Genomic DNA, 18,976 nt, shown 5'->3' with positions numbered 1-18,976 from the left:
TCTAAAAAGCCTCTATGAATCTGTCACACACTAAAGAACAAAAAACTAAAATGTACAACATTAAAACATGGGACGTTATGTTATTTAATTCCTCAGTTCATATGAATAACCCTAAATAGCCCCACTATATAGTAAGCTGTTAATCAGGGAGAGGCTTTGTCATTTAAAGTAGTGTAAGAAGTAAACCACTTAATGATGCACAAATATATGTAAGACAATATATGCAGTAGCTACCATCTGACTTTAATTTAACATTTCAAATAACAAATTATTAAATTTCACAGTCATTTGTAACTAGCATTGTCTTTCCAACAGCACAGTTTATTAAAAGGATGACAGCAACGATACAAGATATATTAAAAATAAAACAAAAAATAAAACAAGAGGCAACCAAGACCTCATATCATTCAGCTTAACAGTTTTTAAGCAGTTAAAAATTAGTTTAGCTCCTTAAATTTAGCTCCTCTAAATGTTAACATTAGTGAGGTAAGAAAAACCGCATGTAGATCACAGTTTGCACTTTTCCATTAAAATCCTAACATTGACTAATTACATCTCACATTACATTTGTAAGTTTAACTTATGACCGGTTTCAAACTCGCTAGTATAAGTGAGTGAACGGAATGTTGTTTTATAACATTACATTACGTTCATTTTCCCCCCACACGCTGCACGCCCGGTGGGCGGAGTCTAGTTCATAACATCATATCCTTTTAATTTGCATGTCCTGAAGGTGGGGTTTATGGCAGGCACGACAGCGCCAGAAAAAGTAGTGGGTGTAACCCTCAGAACAGGAGATTAATGCTTTCAAGAAAGCATCAAGAGGCAGTGGAGGACAAAGTTACCGAGTGGTAATATGTCTTCTTTATTAACTGTTTCTGCCGATTCATTTGTTGTTCGTTTACTGTTGATTTAAGGAACTGATGATCATTCATCAGTATAGAGAGGGTGTAAAAGGGTGCTACTCTGTCTGTCAGTTAGTTCGACTCACGAGAGACGGGCGTTGTTTCGGATGTTGAGCTCGTTTGATTGATTGAAAGAAAGCCTCAACGTACTGTAGATATGCTACAGTGTTACTGTGTCGAGAGTGAATCAAAGATACTTTTATCAGTTATTTGTATGTGAATTGTTTTGTTTCTCGTCCTCTAGCGTGTTCAGAGCCTGCACTTCCTATTTTTACATGAATATTTTGTCAATCATACTGGTGAAAACAGAGGACATGAAGGCATCAGTTATTTCTTATAAGTGTCGAAATTGTAGTGATTTTGTTTACTCGTCCACTTATGTTTTTGTTTACACAATATTATCCAGCTTTTAAATGCTTTGGGTTACCCCCCCCCCCCCCTTTTATTTTGAGAAAGCATAGTAGTTTTTTTTGTTGTTTTTTTTCTTCTTCTTCTTCTTCTTCTTCCACCATTAATATGGTTGTAAAGATGGCAGTAGGTGAATGTTAAACCTCTCTGTCGTTTAATTGTTGTGAAATTATGACGTGTGGTGTCATTTCATCCAGCACATATTAACCTTGAAAACAGGCCAGCATGTGGGTTATCTTGAGCAGAATCCGTTATGTCAGCTTAGCTACTTTGGTTGGTACCTGCCTGGTTTCATCTCATATTCAAACTGAATGGTCACAAATGTTTTGGTCATAAATATACATTTTTGCTAAGAATTCATACACTTATTGGGTGTAAACTCGCGCCCTGTATATGGCTGTGCCCCCTTATCACCTTTCAATAAGGGAGGGGTGAAGTCCTGGCCCAGTAACAAAGTAGCTTTTTTCCCATTACAGATATTGTAGAAATAAATCTAATATATAAGCCTATTCATGACTACCTATAAAACTTCCTGTTCATGGTAGAAACCAATTATAAGCTCTTCTGGTGCATTGACACACATTGAAATAACAATATCTCATTAGGTCGATGAGGCCTGTGCAACAGGTTTCTATTTGTGTTTTATACGGCTTTTACTTGTATTTGTTAGTTTAGTGTAAAAACAAGCAAACCTGCCTGGGGTCAACACAGTAAATGACCTGTCTACATTTGTCAGCTATTCAAAAATTTTTTCTGTACGTAGTTCCTTACTAAATGTGTTTTATATGATGAATTTGTAGGTCTGATGTTGTCTCAACTTAGCTAGCTCTGTCGTCTCTATTTACTCCAGTTAGAAGCATTTCAGTGTCGATTAGATTTTCAGAAGTGCTGTAGGAAAATTATACATGCTCAACATTTGTTTGTCACCTGGTCGGACAGTTCTTCAGTGTTCCTTAACCACATATCCAGCTTTAACAGTGAAGTCATCTGTCTCTCAACAACTTATTATAGGATTAAATTTAAAACTTAACAGGATTAAATCAAATTCTGGAAGGTTGAGCGCAAACATTCCCATTATCTCATGGTTGCACCTCATCATGACATCTGGCACATTTTATGTTGTTGACCATGTCAGCGTATTATTATTTTTCATTATTCACAGTTTGATTATTTAATTATTTAATTAATCACAATTTGAGAGAAAATAATTACTCAAGGCATTACACATAAGAAAAGGAATCAGTTATCTTGTTCCAAGCAGTACCCCCTTGTTTTGTTTGTTTGTTTGTTTGTCCTTTTTTTTGTCTTTTGTCTTTTTTTTTCCTTCTTCCTGAAAAATCTCCTTTAGTTATTGCAGTCTGAGCAGAATCAGGGTACTTTCCGAAGAAAAAAATAGATCAAGCCAAATTTATGAATACAAACAGATTCCTCTAGATTTATTTCTCTTTAGCCAAGCCTTGTGACCTGCTGACTCAAAAAAAAAAAAAAAAAAACCTTGGATAAAGGGCAAGTTATCCTTTTTATTACAGGCTCATACTGGAATTATAGTACATACTGCATACTTCCTCAGTCAGAGGATGAGGTACTGATTTGCTACACACTTCAACATGGTATCTTTATATTCTTGGTCTGCAGTTAATAAGTGAAGTTTATGCAGATGTTCTTTTCTCACTCTCAGGTTAACTGACAGCTGATCTTTAATTTGTTACAGCAGTCCTTTTCTTGTAGATTCTGGCAAGAAATATTATTATACTGGGATAATAATCTGATGTTCTTAATGTCACACAGTCAGAATTAAACGTATATTTAATTATTGTTACATAATCTGGATTGTAAAGGGTTGTAGTGGGGAATGTGGGGCCAACAGTTAGTTTTGTAATTAGTTTTTTTTTTTTATCTAGGTTTTGACCTTGTGCTCCTAAACATTTCAACATGGAATTGTTCTTCTTGTTCTGCGCACCACTTGAGTGTGTGATGGAGGCTGTGTATCAAAGATGGTGCTAGCATGAATAAGGTCTATACTCTCTGGGTTTGTGATAAAAGTGTTTGAGATAAACCGCAAGGGTTCTGTTTGCATCTTTTATGGGATGTGTGATGGGGTAGGATATTTTTTAATCATTGTGTGTGTTTAAATGCAATTTAAAAGTCTGATTTCAGTTAGATTAAAGCAATAATCTCTAAGCCATCTCTCCGTGCATCCTACCTGCACTCACACACATAATTAACACATCTCTACTTACAGGCATTTTCCCCACTACATTTAAGCAGGCTTGAGTAACCCCGCTGCTTAAAAAACCTGCACTTAACCCCACACAAGTAGAACACTACAGACCAGTCTCTCTCATCCCATTCATGGCGAAAACACTTGAAAGGGCAGTTTTCAATCAGATCTCTGCCTAACAGGCTTCAAAATTGGACACTCCACCGAGACTGCCCTGCTGTCTGTCACTGAGTCGCTGAGACAGGTGAGAGCTGGATCCAGATCATCCTTCCTGATTCTACTGGACCTTTCTGCAGCCTTTGACACAGTCAACCATCAGATCGTACTCTCCAGCCTCTCTACTCTGAGCATCACAGGAACTGTGCATGACTGGTTTAGTTCCTATCTCTCAGGTAGCTTCAAGGTAGCCTGGAGAGGTGAGGTGTCCAAGTCACATCAGCTTCTTACTGGGGTACCTCAGGGCTCAGTGCTTGGGCCACTTCTCTTCTCTATATGCATAACATTACTTGGACCCATGATTCAGGCACATGGTTTCTCTTACCACTCCTATGCCGATGACACTCAGCTCTACTTGTCTTTCCAGCCCAACGACACCACAGTGACTGCTCGAATCTTGGCCTGTTTGGCAGACATCTTGGCCTGGATGAAGGAACACCAAATTTCTTAACCCAGCGAAGACTGAGCTCCTCGTCTTTCCAGCCAACCCTGCTGTTGAACACAACATCACTGTGCAGCTGGGTTCAACTACAGTCCAAAATGGTCAGAAATCTAGGGGTAACCATCGATAACCAATTCAGTTTTGCAGACCACATCTCAAAGACAGCATGATCATGTAGATTTACGCTTTACAGTATCAGGAAAATAAGACCCTTCCTCACTGAACATTGCCACACAAGTTTTTGTTCAGTCACTTGTCATAACTAGACTGGACTACTGTAACACTCTCATTGCAGGCCTCGCTGCATGCACAATTAGGCCCTTGCAAATGATCCAGAATACAGCAGCACGTCTGGTCTTTAATGAACCAAAGAGAGCGCATGTTACACCACTTCTTGTCTCTCTTCACTGGCTGCCGGTTGATGCATGTATCATACACAAGGCTCTGATGCTGGCATACAAAACAGTCACTGGGTCTGCTCCAGCACACCTAAAATAATTTCTGCAGAGCTACGTTCCCACCAGAAGCCTGCGGTTGGCTAATCAGCAGCGCCTTGTTGTACCAACACAAAGACATACCAAAACACTTTCCCGGACTTTCGGTTTCACTGTACCACATTGGTGGAATGATCTTCCCAACTCCATCCGTTAAGCAGACTCGCTCTGTCTTCAAAAAACAGCTAAAAACACATCTTTTCCATGAGCACTTAACCATGCAATCATAAAAATAAATAAATAATAATAAATAATATATATTCTTGTTGCACTCTAATCTGTCTTGGATACTACTATTCTGATGCTAGTGAAACTTTGTAATGCAGCGCTTTTTCGTACCACTGTCTCCTTAAAATGAATCACTTATGATGTATTATTCCTCTTTTGTAAGTCGCTTTGGATAAAAGCATCTACCAATTGAATAAATGTAATGTAAATGTAATAAATCATCTTTTCAAAATGTCATGTAGACATGTTAATCCGACTCAAATCGTACCAGTCCGGTTATTGCAAAATCGAACTAACAGAACAAGATAATGCTATTGGAAATTGGTTCCGTCCAGCATGAATACACGTCAGTTGGACCGCAATAGACCTCGGCGTTATGTGCATTCTCAATGAGAATTGACTAAACCTCCTATCTGTCTGCTATAGTAATGATCATATCATACATGTAAATGTGTATCACTCAACATCTTTGCAGTAGCAATAAATGTCTTTCTTTAATAAAACAAGTATAAAAAAACTTACATGATCTTACGTGGACAATTCTCTCACATTCCATCATACAATAAAATAACAGAGGGTAACAGATGCATAGTGTGGTCAAGATTAGCACGCTAGCATTAGTGCCATGAATGCAATATGTAAACATTACTGTGGCATGGGGGGCGTGGTCATGTGTTGGTCTGCGGGAGAGAGAGAGCGGTAAGGCTCGTCACCTGGTTCATAATTACCTCTAACACCTGTCTCTCATTATAGTGATAGCGGAGGGAGACTTAAAAGGCACACCAGAGCATCAGAGAGGGGAGAGAAGGACCAGAAAGCACAACAGTCAGAGTGCCTGAGAGTGTGCTACATTACCTTTATGTTTATAATGACGGTTACCGTCGTGTGTGGGAAAACTGAAAATTAAAGAGCTAACCTTGAACCTGCTTCGTTGTCTCCTGACTCCTCCATTGCCCCGAACTAAGAACATTTTCACAATTACAAATTACACATTACCTACTGCTAATATAATACTTTCACTTTTCATCAAGTGGTTATAATTCTTTTACTTATTCTTTACCTACTTTTTCTTTTAATTCTTTATTCTTTTACTTATTTTATATGAATTCCATTCAAAGAATGAGGCAGAAAACATGATTTTTATTGAATATTCAGCTTGAAGCAAATGACAGGTACAGATTCAGAACTTTCAAGTATACAGACAACAAATACTAGCGATTGCTTGGAAAATAGACAAACCATATATTTTCTTAATCGTTTATTTGTTCACGACATCTCTTGTCTAGTTTAAACGCTATTGTGACGTTTTACACTGAGTTTATAAGGATAATGTATTTATGAATTGAAGGTGCTAAGTGAAGCAAAGCAGAGCTCGTATAGTTAAACAATCCAGGGTTAAATTGTGTCATCTTATGCCTTTGGACATCACCATAAGCACAATGCATAATCTCATCTGATTCTGCACCAAAATCAGCTGTAAAGAATGTAAGGAATGCATGTGGCTGTAAAGTTGTCCATGTTGTTGTGTGAGTCTCGCTGTAGCTGACTTCTTCGACACACTACTATGATGCAAAAGGTCAACTGGAATAAGTCTACGTAATTTCCTCAGCTGACGTCCTCTTTTCACCTATTCAATTGCACATGGTGTCATGTATACTTCGATAGAGAGATGAGGACTGCAGCTTGACAATGCAAAAACCTGTGGTAGTCTGATTATAAATGCCCATGTAAACTTACTCAATGTGGCTTGAATTCAGGCACATGGAGGTCTCTACGATCCCATTTACACCTGGTTTTAAGATGCATCTCGGATGATCTGATCACATGTGGTCAGACGAGACACATCACTGTTTACAGCTGGTCATTTAAATGCGTCTCTTGTGACCACTTGTGTTTGAATTTCAGGAGGAGGATCTCTGTTTAATGATGACATCAATCACTATGTCAGTGTGTCACTGAATGACTGTAAAGTGCAAAAAAGTCATAAAAGACAAAGAAAGCGCAAAAAAATAATGGGGCGCAGTTTCTCCCAGATGCATCTGAAATTTTATTTAAGCACAAACGCAACAGTTCAAGCGGAGTTTCCCATGATTTTAGTGGATTACCTGTATAAAAGAAGCTTCAGATATTCATGCTTCTTATCTCTGTTGATATCAAACACACTGAAGATCCGTGAGGTTCTCATGTTTGTGTACGTATCTGCTTTTTTAGCTTTTCTGATTGGAAGATTTTTCCTTTTAAAGCTGCTCGTAACTGGCAAAGTTTACACTCTATTTTATTGCAGCGGTTGATTGACAGGTGTGGGGTGGTGCTTCACTGCTGTCTGGGACGCATTCAGGATGGATTAGTGTTTACACCTCAAATGCGATGTGGGCACATGCATTTTTTTTACCATATTCCTATGTGGTTTTTGTGATCTGATCACAAAACTTTTTAGATGCCATTTAGACCTGTTTTTAGCGCTGACCACATGTGATCAGATCACCCAAAATGCATCTTAATAGGTCTCCTAGTGACCTCTCTAAGCTAGTTTTAGTGACTTTGCTGTTTTAAACTTTTCATTGCTTGTCATTAGTAATCAACCGATAATGCATTTTACCAATAATGCTAATTCAGAAAGGTTATTTCTAATTAACCTTTGTTCATATACAATGATCTGGGATCATTTTTTTTCACTGTTTTCTGAGATTTCTGTAATTACCGTTATAATCAACATTAGGCAATTTATTTATACTTTCAACTTAACTGAAAGTATAAGTCTACTTATAAACTCAACATAGATTAGTTTTCCTCCCTGTAAATCAAATGTAGAGACACTTGAGACAGTTTATTGCACTGGAGAGTGTTTTTGATGAGCAGTGCTTATCAAATGCCACAATGCTAGTCCACCTTTCCCACAGACATAGGGAGTAGCAGCAATTTGGTTAATATTTTATATGAAGAAAATTGGAAAAGATGTAAAAGTTTCATTTCTACCTACATTCTTTCTGCTTGAAATAAAATGTTATTATTTATTTACTTGTTTTAATCATAGCTACTTTTGTGTGATGGCTCAGTGGACATTATTTATTATGAAAAGCCCTGACATGCTATATTTCTATACATCCTGACCTACAGTAATCTACATACATACTATAAACATCCAGTAGTTTTTTATTTTATTATAATCCTTAGTATTATTTTTTGTAAAGAGATTGCATCGGAAGAGAGCCTAACATCACTCCATGCCCAATCTGGGTAACAAACTATTGGAACCCAGTTCAGCACCATGCCATTTTAATATCTCAATGAAGCCTCTGTGTCCCAGCTCCGGATAGTTAGTATTCAGCAGAGATGGTCACCTTGAGTGCGTAGGAGAAACAGGCTCCTCCGAGGACAGATTCTTTCCATTTTCCTGCACAGATTGAAAAACTCAAAGTTTATTCATAAATACGAAAACCTGGCCTGCCATATTTTTAATTTTTGTTTTTTAAAATCTGTACCTAACATTCTTTGCATTGTAATGCACTTTGAAATCTTGTTTGGAGGAGAATCAGCATCAAACTGTCTGCAAGCCTTTGGTGCCACCGTGGATTTCCTGAAATAACAATAAATGATTTCTAAAATGCCTTTAAAAAATATTTGAATGAATTTAGAAAATGATGATAAAGTGTCCCTTATGTGCCTGTGTGATTTGGCATGAAAGTTCCTATGAATAAATCTGAGAGCAATGGCTCATATCAGTAAACTGTGATGTCAGATGTTTTTTCAGATCCTGGCGTTGTCATCGCTCTGCTAGTGTCTTGTTATGATCTTTTTATGTTTCTTTTCAAACCTCATTGGCTGATCCACTAAAGGGGAATCTTTTTTTTTTTTTTTTTTTGTTGCTTTTGTTATTGTTGCTCTTCAGCTCCTTTTTGGTGTAGCGCCTGTTTCATTTTGAGCATGCTGCTACTTGCACTAACCAGAAAGAGCTGTTTTTTTTTTCTTTCTTTTTTTTTTTTTTTTTACATGAAAGTATCTAGAAATTACATTTTTGACAATAAGATCTTCTGAGACAATAAGAGGGATAGTTCACTCAAAAATGAAAATTCTTTCATCATTTACCCACCCTCTTGTTGGTCCAAACTGTTTAATTACTTTCTGAAACTTCAATTACCATTAATCTTTTTTGCACTTTTCCCCCATATAATGAAAGTGAATGGTGTCTGAGGCTAACATTCTGCTTAACTTTTTCTTTTGTGTTCCACAGAAGAAAGATCTCATATGGGTTTGGAAGGACATGAGGGTGAGTTAATGATGGCAGAATTGTCATTTTCGGGTGAACCATCCCTTTAAAGAGAACCTGTTCTACTTTACACATTTTTGTGTATTCAATAAAGCTTAATGTTTATTTACACCTTCCTTACCAGGTCTTTTCTGCAGAATCTGTGCATATAACCTGTCTGGACTAGCACACATGGTTTATATGATTTTTTTCGTTGAAATCTTTCCCCCAGTGAACATTCCTTTGGCAGTATTTTAGAGTTTGGGTTCACTGTGTAGAAGAGTGCTTATCTTTGCTTTCCCTTTGTTGGCATTAGTCTCGAGGGAATGAGAATGCACAGGGAAAGTATGCAGGGTAGTGAGCATATGATGTGGCAGGGGAGAAGGAATGTTTGGCCCAGTTATCCCCCCTGTTTTTCCCATCAATCTGGGCAGGAAATTCTAAAAAAGCCAGCTTAGTGAATAGGTCATCTGGTTTCCTGGAGGACAGATATTTCCTCTTGCACAGCATGTGTCAGGGGGCCTATATGGAGTATATATATATATATATATATATATATATATATATATATATATATATATATATATATATATATATATATATACAGTTGTGCTCAAAAGTTTGCATACCCCTGCAGAAATTGTGAAATTTTGGCATTGATTTAGAAAATATGACTGATCATGCAAAAAAACTGTATTTTATTTAAGGATAGTGATCATATGAAGCCATTTATTATCACATAGTTGTCTGGCTCCTTTTTAAATCATAATGATAACAGAAATCACCCAAATGGCTCTGATCAAAAGTTTACATACAATGTTTGGCCTTGTTACAGAAACACAAGGTGACACACACAGGTTTAAATGGCAATTAAAGGTTAATTTCCCACACCTGTGGCTTTTTAAATTGCAATTCATGTCTTTGTATAAATAGTCAATGAGTTCGTTAGCTCTCACGTGGATGCACTGAGCAGGCTAGATACTGAGCCATGGGGAGCAGAAAAGAACTGTCAAAAGACCTGCGTAACAAGGTAGTGGAACTTTATAAAGATGGAAAAGGATATAAAAAGATATCCAAAGCCTTGAAAATGCCAGTCAGTACTGTTCAATCACTTATTAAGAAGTGGGAAATTCGGGGATCTCTTGATACCAAGCCAAGGTCAGGTAGACCAAGAAAGTTTTCAACCACAACTGCCAGAAGAATTGTTCGGGATACAAAGAAAAACCCACAGGTAACCTCAGGAGAAAATAGGATGCATTTCACCAAAATGACATTATCTACAGAAAGCTGACTAACAGACTACAGCATCATCAACAGGTGATCGCACATGCTCCATCTCACTCTCGCTCGCTCGCTCACTCACTCACACATACACATCCTTGTTTCTCCAATAACATGCTAGAAACAGCCCAAGCTGTGATGGTAGCAGTTCTGATGTAATGTTTTTGAGAGGCTTGGACACATCATTTGGTTTGAACCAGCAATGGGAGATTCTGATCTGTCGTGTAAGAAAGTAGTTCCATGCACAAATGCGTTTATGACCTTACTCAGTTTATCCTCATTTTTAAAAATTTACTTGTTCATTGAACTGTTGTATATAAGCAATACCACACTCTCAATCATGCTATATGGCCCTAAATCAGCACTGCTGTGATTACCTATGGCCGAATCACAGCAGTGCTGATGTAGGGCCATATCGCACTCTTGCTTGTGTGATATTGCTTAAATATACACTGATCAGCCACAAAACTAAAACCACCTGCCTAATATTGTGTAGGCATATTTTTCATACTTTTTTTATTTAATGACTTACTGAAGTTTAAATCTAAAACACTATTACAACTAAATCTGTCTATGCTCCCTCATACTCACAAGTTGTGAGACAAGGGGATCACAAAACTAGTCAAATGATACACAGTCTTTAGCAAAAATCTATGAAAATAATCCAAATAAAAAGTACATTAAATCATTGCAATATTCACAGTGTTGGCAAGTTTTATATCACCAGCAAAATAATTGCCACTATATAGGGAAAATTCGATATATCACTAAACCTTAATCCCTACCAGAGTTAATGCAATCAAGTGTGAACACCTATTGCATTAGGTAGGAAACACTACTTCTGACTGAGTCTCAATACTTTTTTCTATTGTAACTCATCATAGCTGTAAGGGTGAGATTATTAGGCATATCCTCTGAATGCTTCTTCTCCGAATGAATTAAGTGTGCTTAATGCTGGCCCTGTTCCAGTGAACGTCACCTACTCCGCTATGCACTGCCCTCTCCTTTGTCCTTGCTCATGCTCCTAATGTGTGCCGTGATTGTACCCAGCGGTCCTGCAATCAGAGAGGGTGGAGTGGCATGCTGACCTATTCAGTCTCACCCTCTCTGGGTGGGCAGAGGGGGTGCCCTCTCTCATGCATGAAGTCAGTGACCCTCTGCTAAACTAGCACCCATTAAACAGCTGTATGGGAATGCAGCAATAATAGGCTCACAATCAACATAGATTGCTCTGTTGATCTCTCTGCACTGTTCTCCATCAGCTGTGTGGTGGCACATTGGGTGACACAGCTGAAGAATATTCATTGCTGCTAGTGGCTCAGCAGCTCCACAGGCCCTTCTCAAAGGGGCTCAATGACATACAGTACAAGTGGATTAGAATGTGGAACACCTTTAGGGACTCCTAATGAATTAAAGCAGCCTGAGGAGGAGCAGGCGGGTCGTCATCAATATTTCAAATGTTGGTCGCTATCCGGCCATACTTATGAAACATGTAGGTCATATCTGTCATCGTTTTAGCATGCTTCTCCCTTGATTAACCCTGTTTAACTGGCATTCTCTGTAATGGAGATTACATGGATATGTGGATGTATTCCACTGGGTTGCGCTGCCTTACCATTGTTTTTGCCATACCCCTTTTGCCATGGGGCTGTTGTTTCCCTAGCATTCCTGGAAAGGACAGCTATTTGAGGCCAGACAATAATTTTTCATTGTTAAAATACTGTCTGCCATTACAGCTTAATTTGTGATATATAGCTCTTTGGCGCTATCAAAACATTGCTCTGTTTGTTTGAGCGTCCCGACCAGCCAAACTCAAAAACATCGATTCATCCAATGGTGTGAATTTTGGTGGGGCTATCTTTTTGACTGATTTTGGGAAACAACAGTTGCAATTTTTACAGTTTTGTTTGGAATTCAACTTTAAGCCACTTAGTGTGATTTTTCTTTTGTTTTTGATTTTCTAAATACAGCCACATAGAAATCAAATACATGAATACATACAGTAGTTCCATTTGCAAATATTGTAGCGAATAACATGGAACAGTGATTTCAGATGGATGATATCAGACCTTTCTTTCTTTCTTTCTTTCTTTCTTTCTTTGAGAGAATCACAATAATTGTATGAGCAATTGGTTATCTTTACTGACATGACTCTTAAGCATCTTAATAAGCATCCTAAAAGTCTTTGTTAGCAGATTCTTGCGTCTTCCTGCGTGGTGCCCCAGTTTCCTACTGAGATTCCATTTTTGTGGGACCACCAGGAACAATAGCTGGAAGCAGTGGGTCATGTTCTTCTTTCCTCTACTGAAAAAGGACTGTATGAAACCTTTCTCTGTGATCTTATTACATGGACAGATAGCTTTATGAATCATAACAAGATGCAGAATGAGGCCAGCTGTTTGAAATCCTGACTTAATGAAGTATAATTCTGAATCAGCTGTGCTTTTTAAAACTAAATGAATCATGATGTACATGCTAAAATAACATTTAATGGGGATGCATCAGTATTACTATTGCTAATACCTAGGGTTAGGAATTTGAACAAACAACTGACCCTAAGTATTAAAAATTGGCCCCTTATTCCATCGTTTGTGCTGTGGACATGAGTGTTACTTCAAATCATTTGGCTTGTGAGGAGAGGTTATCAGCATAAATGTTTTCACCTTGCAATTGAAACAACGGCTTGTGCTGAAGGAGTGGTCCAAGCCATATCTAAGGACCAGAATATCATAGAGACTTGAGGTTGGGCACTTTTGTCTACAGCCAGTAAGCAACTGCATATCAATCCTCGACATTTCACAACACAACGACACGTGAAATCGAACTTGCAAAGCAAGATGCATCTGCGTTCATGTACTTGCATAAAAACCCCTTAAAAACCACTCAGAACAGCTTAGAAATGCCATTGCCCACAACAACCTAGCATTGTGGCATTGACTTTTGCATGGACAGCTACCTCTCATATATTTAAAATAATAATAAACTCGATTTTTATTTATTTATTACCTTTTTGTGGTACATACTTTTCAGGTGATGTCATTTTTTATCATCAGTGAGTGATTGGGCTCAACTGAAACATTGTGGATGGGAAAGCACCAGTGCTGTTGTGTTTTTCCACCAAATAATTTCTTGCTGTTGGAAAGCCCTGGATTTATGTATACTAAATAGGTGCTTTCTGTGGTGTTGCTTTGATAGCAGGAGAGGGGGTTTTGGTTATTTTGCTTACAACATGGATATTTTTTATGTTAGGATATATTTTTTACGTCGCTTCTGTGCATAGGCTCTAAAAATCAAATACAAGTTAAGAAAAATTTTCAAAATATGTCATAGACATGCATTGGACTTTTATACATGGTTTCCTAGCATACACACATTTTAAGAGATATACATACATACATACTGTATATACATAGAGGTTAAATACATATCAAGAGAGGATACACGATTCTGGCATTCATAAAAAACAGATTTCCTATTAAATACATTGTCAAAATACCAGTACATCTATATTAAGTATTTATAGTCCATCAAAACATTATAGTACGCATATAAACAGGTCAAGAACACATTACACATAGCTAGCTCTAACAAACATATTATATAGTCAGGGTTGGTAATGGAATACATGTAAAGGGATTACGTATTTAAAATACAAAATATAAGTAACTGTATTCCACTACAGTTACAGTTTAAATCATTGGTAATTAGAATGCAGTTAAATTCAAACAGTATTTTAATTACTGAAGAGATTACTTTGAATTTTAGTGTCATTTGTTTCATTTAATATTTAGTCCTTTCAGCTGGAAAACATTTATACATATAAATGATGCGATCCAAAGTGCATTTGAACAGCGTTGAAACACAGAGAAGTACGAGCACACAGAGAAGTACATTTGAAGTAAGTTTGGAGCAGAAGAAATAGAAATAAACCTTGTGTAAATCGTCAGCTTTACGCTAAGCTAAAATGCTATTTCTAGCCATTTTACATGCACATGTTAACAGGCACGATCATATTTTGTTTTATCAAGGAAATTCATGTTGGATCATAATTTCTTTTTTTCTAGTAAGACCTTTGATATTAGGGCAAAAATCTTATTCTTGATAATAATGTTTGTATTGTTTTCCTGTAAAAATATATAAAAATCCTTAAAACGATCAGTTTGATTAATCTTGTTTTAGAAACAACACTGCATAAGATATTTAGGTTTTTCAGAGAATGTATTTTTAACATGTGTATTTTGTCTTACTGTACTGGCAGAGTTTTTATAATCAAAACAAGTGAAAAAATCTACCAGTGCTGAAGAAGTAATCCAAAGTATTTAGAATACGTTACTGACCTTGAGTAATCTAATGGAATACGTTACAAATTACAGTTTACATCATGTATTCTGTAATCTGTAGAGGAATACATTTAAAAAGTAACCCTCCCAACCCTGTATATAGTCAAGGGAAAAGTCTTGAAGGCCTTAATAGATGTGCTAATGATAAACATTATCACAAGATATACTAATAACGCATGATCACAAGAGACGCATCATAACAGCCAATGAAAAAATTAAAATACAGCCACATAGAAAATCAAATACATTTATACATAGTTCAGTTTGCAAATATTGTAATGATACCATGGAACAGTGATTTCAGATGGATGAGATCAGATGGCAATTCCATAATAATGAATGATTCCATAATACTGAATGGTATTTACATGGTTCTATAATGGTCTTGTATTCAGAGAATATATGGTAATTTCTAAATGTGAAAATGGAAAATTCTGTTTGAATTTACTCACCCTCATGTCAATCCAAAGCCTCAGTCACCATTCACTTTCATTGTATGGAAAATACTATGGAATTGCAGTGAAAGTAATTGGTGACTGAGGCTGTCAGCCACTCACCCTTTCATTCATTCTGCCTAACATCTTTTGCTTTGCCATAATAAATTAGATTCTTATTGTATATTTAGTTAACCATGGTTCATATGAAAGTTCAAATGCAAATCTGTGTTTGAGTTGATGGTTCAGCTTAACCACAATGTCTCTCTCTCTCTCTCTCCCCCACTGTGTAGGTGGTGACAGCTTGTGTGTGGGCATCATCTGGTGTGCATAAGGAAGGCGTTCAGATATGGCAGCCAATAAGAATAAGGGTCAGAGCTCTTTGGCCCTGCACAAGGTCATTATGGTGGGCAGCGGAGGTGTAGGAAAGTCTGCCCTCACACTTCAGTTTATGTATGATGAGGTAAGCCAGCAGACCATTTACTTTACAAAATCTGCCAAAAAAAACAAACAAACAAACATAAAACTTAGAAATCCTTTGCAAAACATATTGACAATGTAGACAAAGGTATGTTCTTTTATACACATAAGAGTAAAATCTCTGCATAGAATCAAAAGAAAACAGAGAATCAAAGAAAACGCTTTCTCATGATCTTAAAAACCATGATCTATAGGCATATGTTTAAATGATTGAGATTAGTTTTGTACACAAATATAAATGGTCTAAAAACTTGTGAAAAAAAAGGTTTAGCTAGCCTTCAAGCTAATCTTATTCATGGTAGTTCTGTGCATTGTCCCAGTTTATTCACTAGTAATATTCAATCTATTCTCTGGCCCACAGTTTGTCGAAGATTATGAGCCCACAAAGGCCGACAGCTACAGGAAAAAAGTGGTGTTGGATGGAGAAGAAGTTCAGATTGACATTTTGGACACAGCCGGGCAGGAAGACTATGCGGCCATTCGAGACAATTATTTCCGCAGTGGAGAGGGTTTCCTGTTGGTGTTCTCCATAACGGAGCACGAGTCTTTTACAGCTACTGCAGAGTTCAGGTCAGCAATATTCCACTTTCCTGGATTCTTCCATTGTGACCTGGTATAGTCGGAAATTTGGATCAACGTTATAAGTTGAAGTGTGTGTGTGTTTACAGGGAGCAGATCCTGAGGGTTAAAGCAGAGGATGATAAGATTCCACTGCTAGTGGTTGGAAATAAGTCGGACCTTGAGGATCGGAGGCAGGTTTCAGTGGATGAGGCCAGGGGAAAAGCTGAGGAGTGGAGCGTGCAGTACGTAGAGACTTCTGCCAAGACACGGGCCAACGTAGACAAGGTAAAGTGTGTGTCTGTGCATTCTATGAAAACAGATGGTTAATAGATCCTCAGAGGATGAACCGGCATAGCTAGAGTTATTATAGTTTTTCACTTGTTTTTATTTCCTCTTCTCAGTTCCATTTCATTTGAATAGTTTTTGATTTCATTTTTATCTTTTGAGAATTGTAATTTTAGTATTAAAATTTTAAGCATTGCATCAAGTAGATTCAGTCAATATTTCAGAAGGATAAATACAGAGGACATAGAATAGGGAAGGTCATTACAGTTTACTAAATGTAGCAGCTTAAAATGAGGAATTATCTTAAGTGTAATGCAGTTTCTGATGGGAGTATGGCATCAATAAAGTGCCACAAGCTGACTTGAAAATACAAAAACGAAAGTCTTCTCTCTTTAATTCTCTTTTGTTGTTCATATCGTAGGTCACATTATAGTTGTAGTTCATTTTATTTTTTATTTTTTTGTTGTACTGAGAAATGATGAATATATATATATATATATATATATATATATATATATATATATATATATATATATATATATTTGTTTTTATCTAATTAGGGAGGTTCTAACTAAAAAAAGATGTCATAAATAAGAAAAAAAGGAAGATAAAGATCAAGAAAGTGTTTTTCTCTTTAATTGTACTTGGTTATTGTTAATATTGCAAGTTGCATTTTAGATTGTAGTTTCGTTTTTGTAAGGTTTTGCAAACTTGCATTCGTTAACGTAAAATTTTTCCATTACTAGGTTTTCATAATTTTATAATTTTAGTTAACCATAAAAACCTTGCTTGTTCTGAGGAATAACGAAGGCTTTATTTCTCCAAAGGTGTTTTTTGATTTAATGAGGGAAGTTCGGGCTAAAAAGATGTCAGAAAATAAGGACAAAAATGGGAAGGGAAAGAACAAGAAGAATAAGAAGAGCTTCAAAGAGCGATGCTGTTTACTTTGAACTACACATGGACGTTTACATGCCAAATCAGCTTGCAGCTCTGTGGGAAACTGAGTCAGCGCCTTTTTCTTTGTTATAATCAAGACTTGATTAGTAGGGTTTTGTACTGGCCAAGGTAAGCCTTTATCGCAATCTTTCATTCCCTAGCTCATTCAAATAACAAGACCCAGATCAAATGTTATTCATACTTTCTTTTATGGACTATGACCACTGGTTAAAGAAGACTGTGGCACTTTAGGACTTTGAAAAATGGAGGTGGCCATCATGTACCCAACACTAACTTTATTGCTCCATAACTGCAGAAATTTTCTTTAGTAAACAAAGTTACCTTTTTTTATTGCACACCTTTTGAGTATTTCTTGTTAGTTTTTTTTATTTTTTATATCTAATCCTTTTAACACCTTTTGACTCCATCATGGCATAGAAAGCAAGTAATCTTATATCAAGGTATTCCATGTTGTAGTACTGTGGTGTTCAGCTTTGAAAACTTGTTGAAAAGCACACATGGTTATGAGGACTGAGTGTGGCAGCACAGACTAATAGTGCCACCTGGTGGTTCAAACGTACAGTCCTCAGGTGTGCATGTTACTAAACGCTGTGAAACTGATTTCATTCATGCTTTAGTGTTTTATTAAAATATTTTTGTAGAACATTAGTTACAATTAGTTGACATTAGTTGTAGTTACATTTCCATTACTGTCTTATGAGAAAAATGTATTCTATGTGAAAATGTGCCAACAAAGAAAATAATTATCTTAGCATTCTCAGACTGAAATTTTATTTTGTGTTTGTTTAGCTCTCTAAACTGTTGAGGAGCTAAATTCTCATGAGTACTTTGCAACTGCTCCTTTATACATACATCACCAGACCTAGACTGCAATTTGTATTGTTGTTTTTCCTCTGGCTTTTAGAAGAAAAACTTGTTGCCAAATAATAATAAAAAAAATCCTCCTTTGCATCACCTGTTCTTAACTGAATTAAAATTGCCTCATTATTTCGTAATGCGAAGGGCTGCACAATTAATCTGAATTAAAATGAAATTGGTCTGCGGCCCAGTATGATTATAAACTGCAGGTTTAGAACTGCAGCCTGTGATTTTAAGGGATAGTTCACCCAAAAATGAACGTTCTGTAATTTTTTACACTGGCCAAAAGTTTGGAATCATGTGCAGATTTAGCAGTTTCTGAAGTAAATTGGTACTTTAATTTACCAAAGTGGCATTCAACTGGTCACAAAGTATAATCAGGACATTACTGATGTAAAAAACAGCACCATCACTATTTGAAAAAAGTCATTTTTGATCAAATCTAGACAGGCCCCATTTCCAGCAGCCATCACTCCAAAAACGTATCCTTGAGTAATCATGCTAAATTGCTAATTTGGTACTAGAAAATCACTTGCCATTATATCAAACACAGTTGAAAGCTATTTGGTTTGTTAAATGAAGCTTAACATTGTCTTTGTGTTTGTTTTTGAGTTGCCACA

General features: G+C 36.7%; 1 protein-coding gene across 2 annotated transcripts; it reads left to right on the top strand.

Moving 5' to 3' along the window:
* The first annotated feature begins 720 nt into the window (after nucleotides 1-720).
* LOC127448523 (ras-related protein Ral-B) lies at nucleotides 721-18,458 on the top strand. Of its 2 annotated transcripts, XM_051711141.1 has the most exons (6): nucleotides 744-851; nucleotides 9,146-9,181; nucleotides 15,509-15,678; nucleotides 16,057-16,265; nucleotides 16,364-16,541; nucleotides 17,369-18,458. In XM_051711141.1, the coding sequence occupies exons 3-6, from the start codon at nucleotides 15,565-15,567 to the stop codon at nucleotides 17,489-17,491; spliced, it is 624 nt and encodes a 207-aa protein (XP_051567101.1). In that variant the 5' UTR covers nucleotides 744-851; nucleotides 9,146-9,181; nucleotides 15,509-15,564; the 3' UTR covers nucleotides 17,492-18,458. The 2 variants fall into 2 exon arrangements, with proteins under 2 accessions (XP_051567102.1, XP_051567101.1); XM_051711142.1 differs by lacking the exon at nucleotides 9,146-9,181 and having other exon boundaries at nucleotides 721-851.
* The last annotated feature ends 518 nt before the right edge of the window (nucleotides 18,459-18,976 follow it).

The sequence above is a fragment of the Myxocyprinus asiaticus genome, chromosome 11 (genome assembly GCF_019703515.2).
Source record: "Myxocyprinus asiaticus isolate MX2 ecotype Aquarium Trade chromosome 11, UBuf_Myxa_2, whole genome shotgun sequence".
Classification (NCBI taxonomy): Eukaryota; Metazoa; Chordata; class Actinopteri; order Cypriniformes; family Catostomidae; genus Myxocyprinus; species Myxocyprinus asiaticus.
The sequence above is the reverse complement of the archived record's forward strand: the minus strand, read 5'-3'. Positions and strand labels throughout refer to the sequence as shown.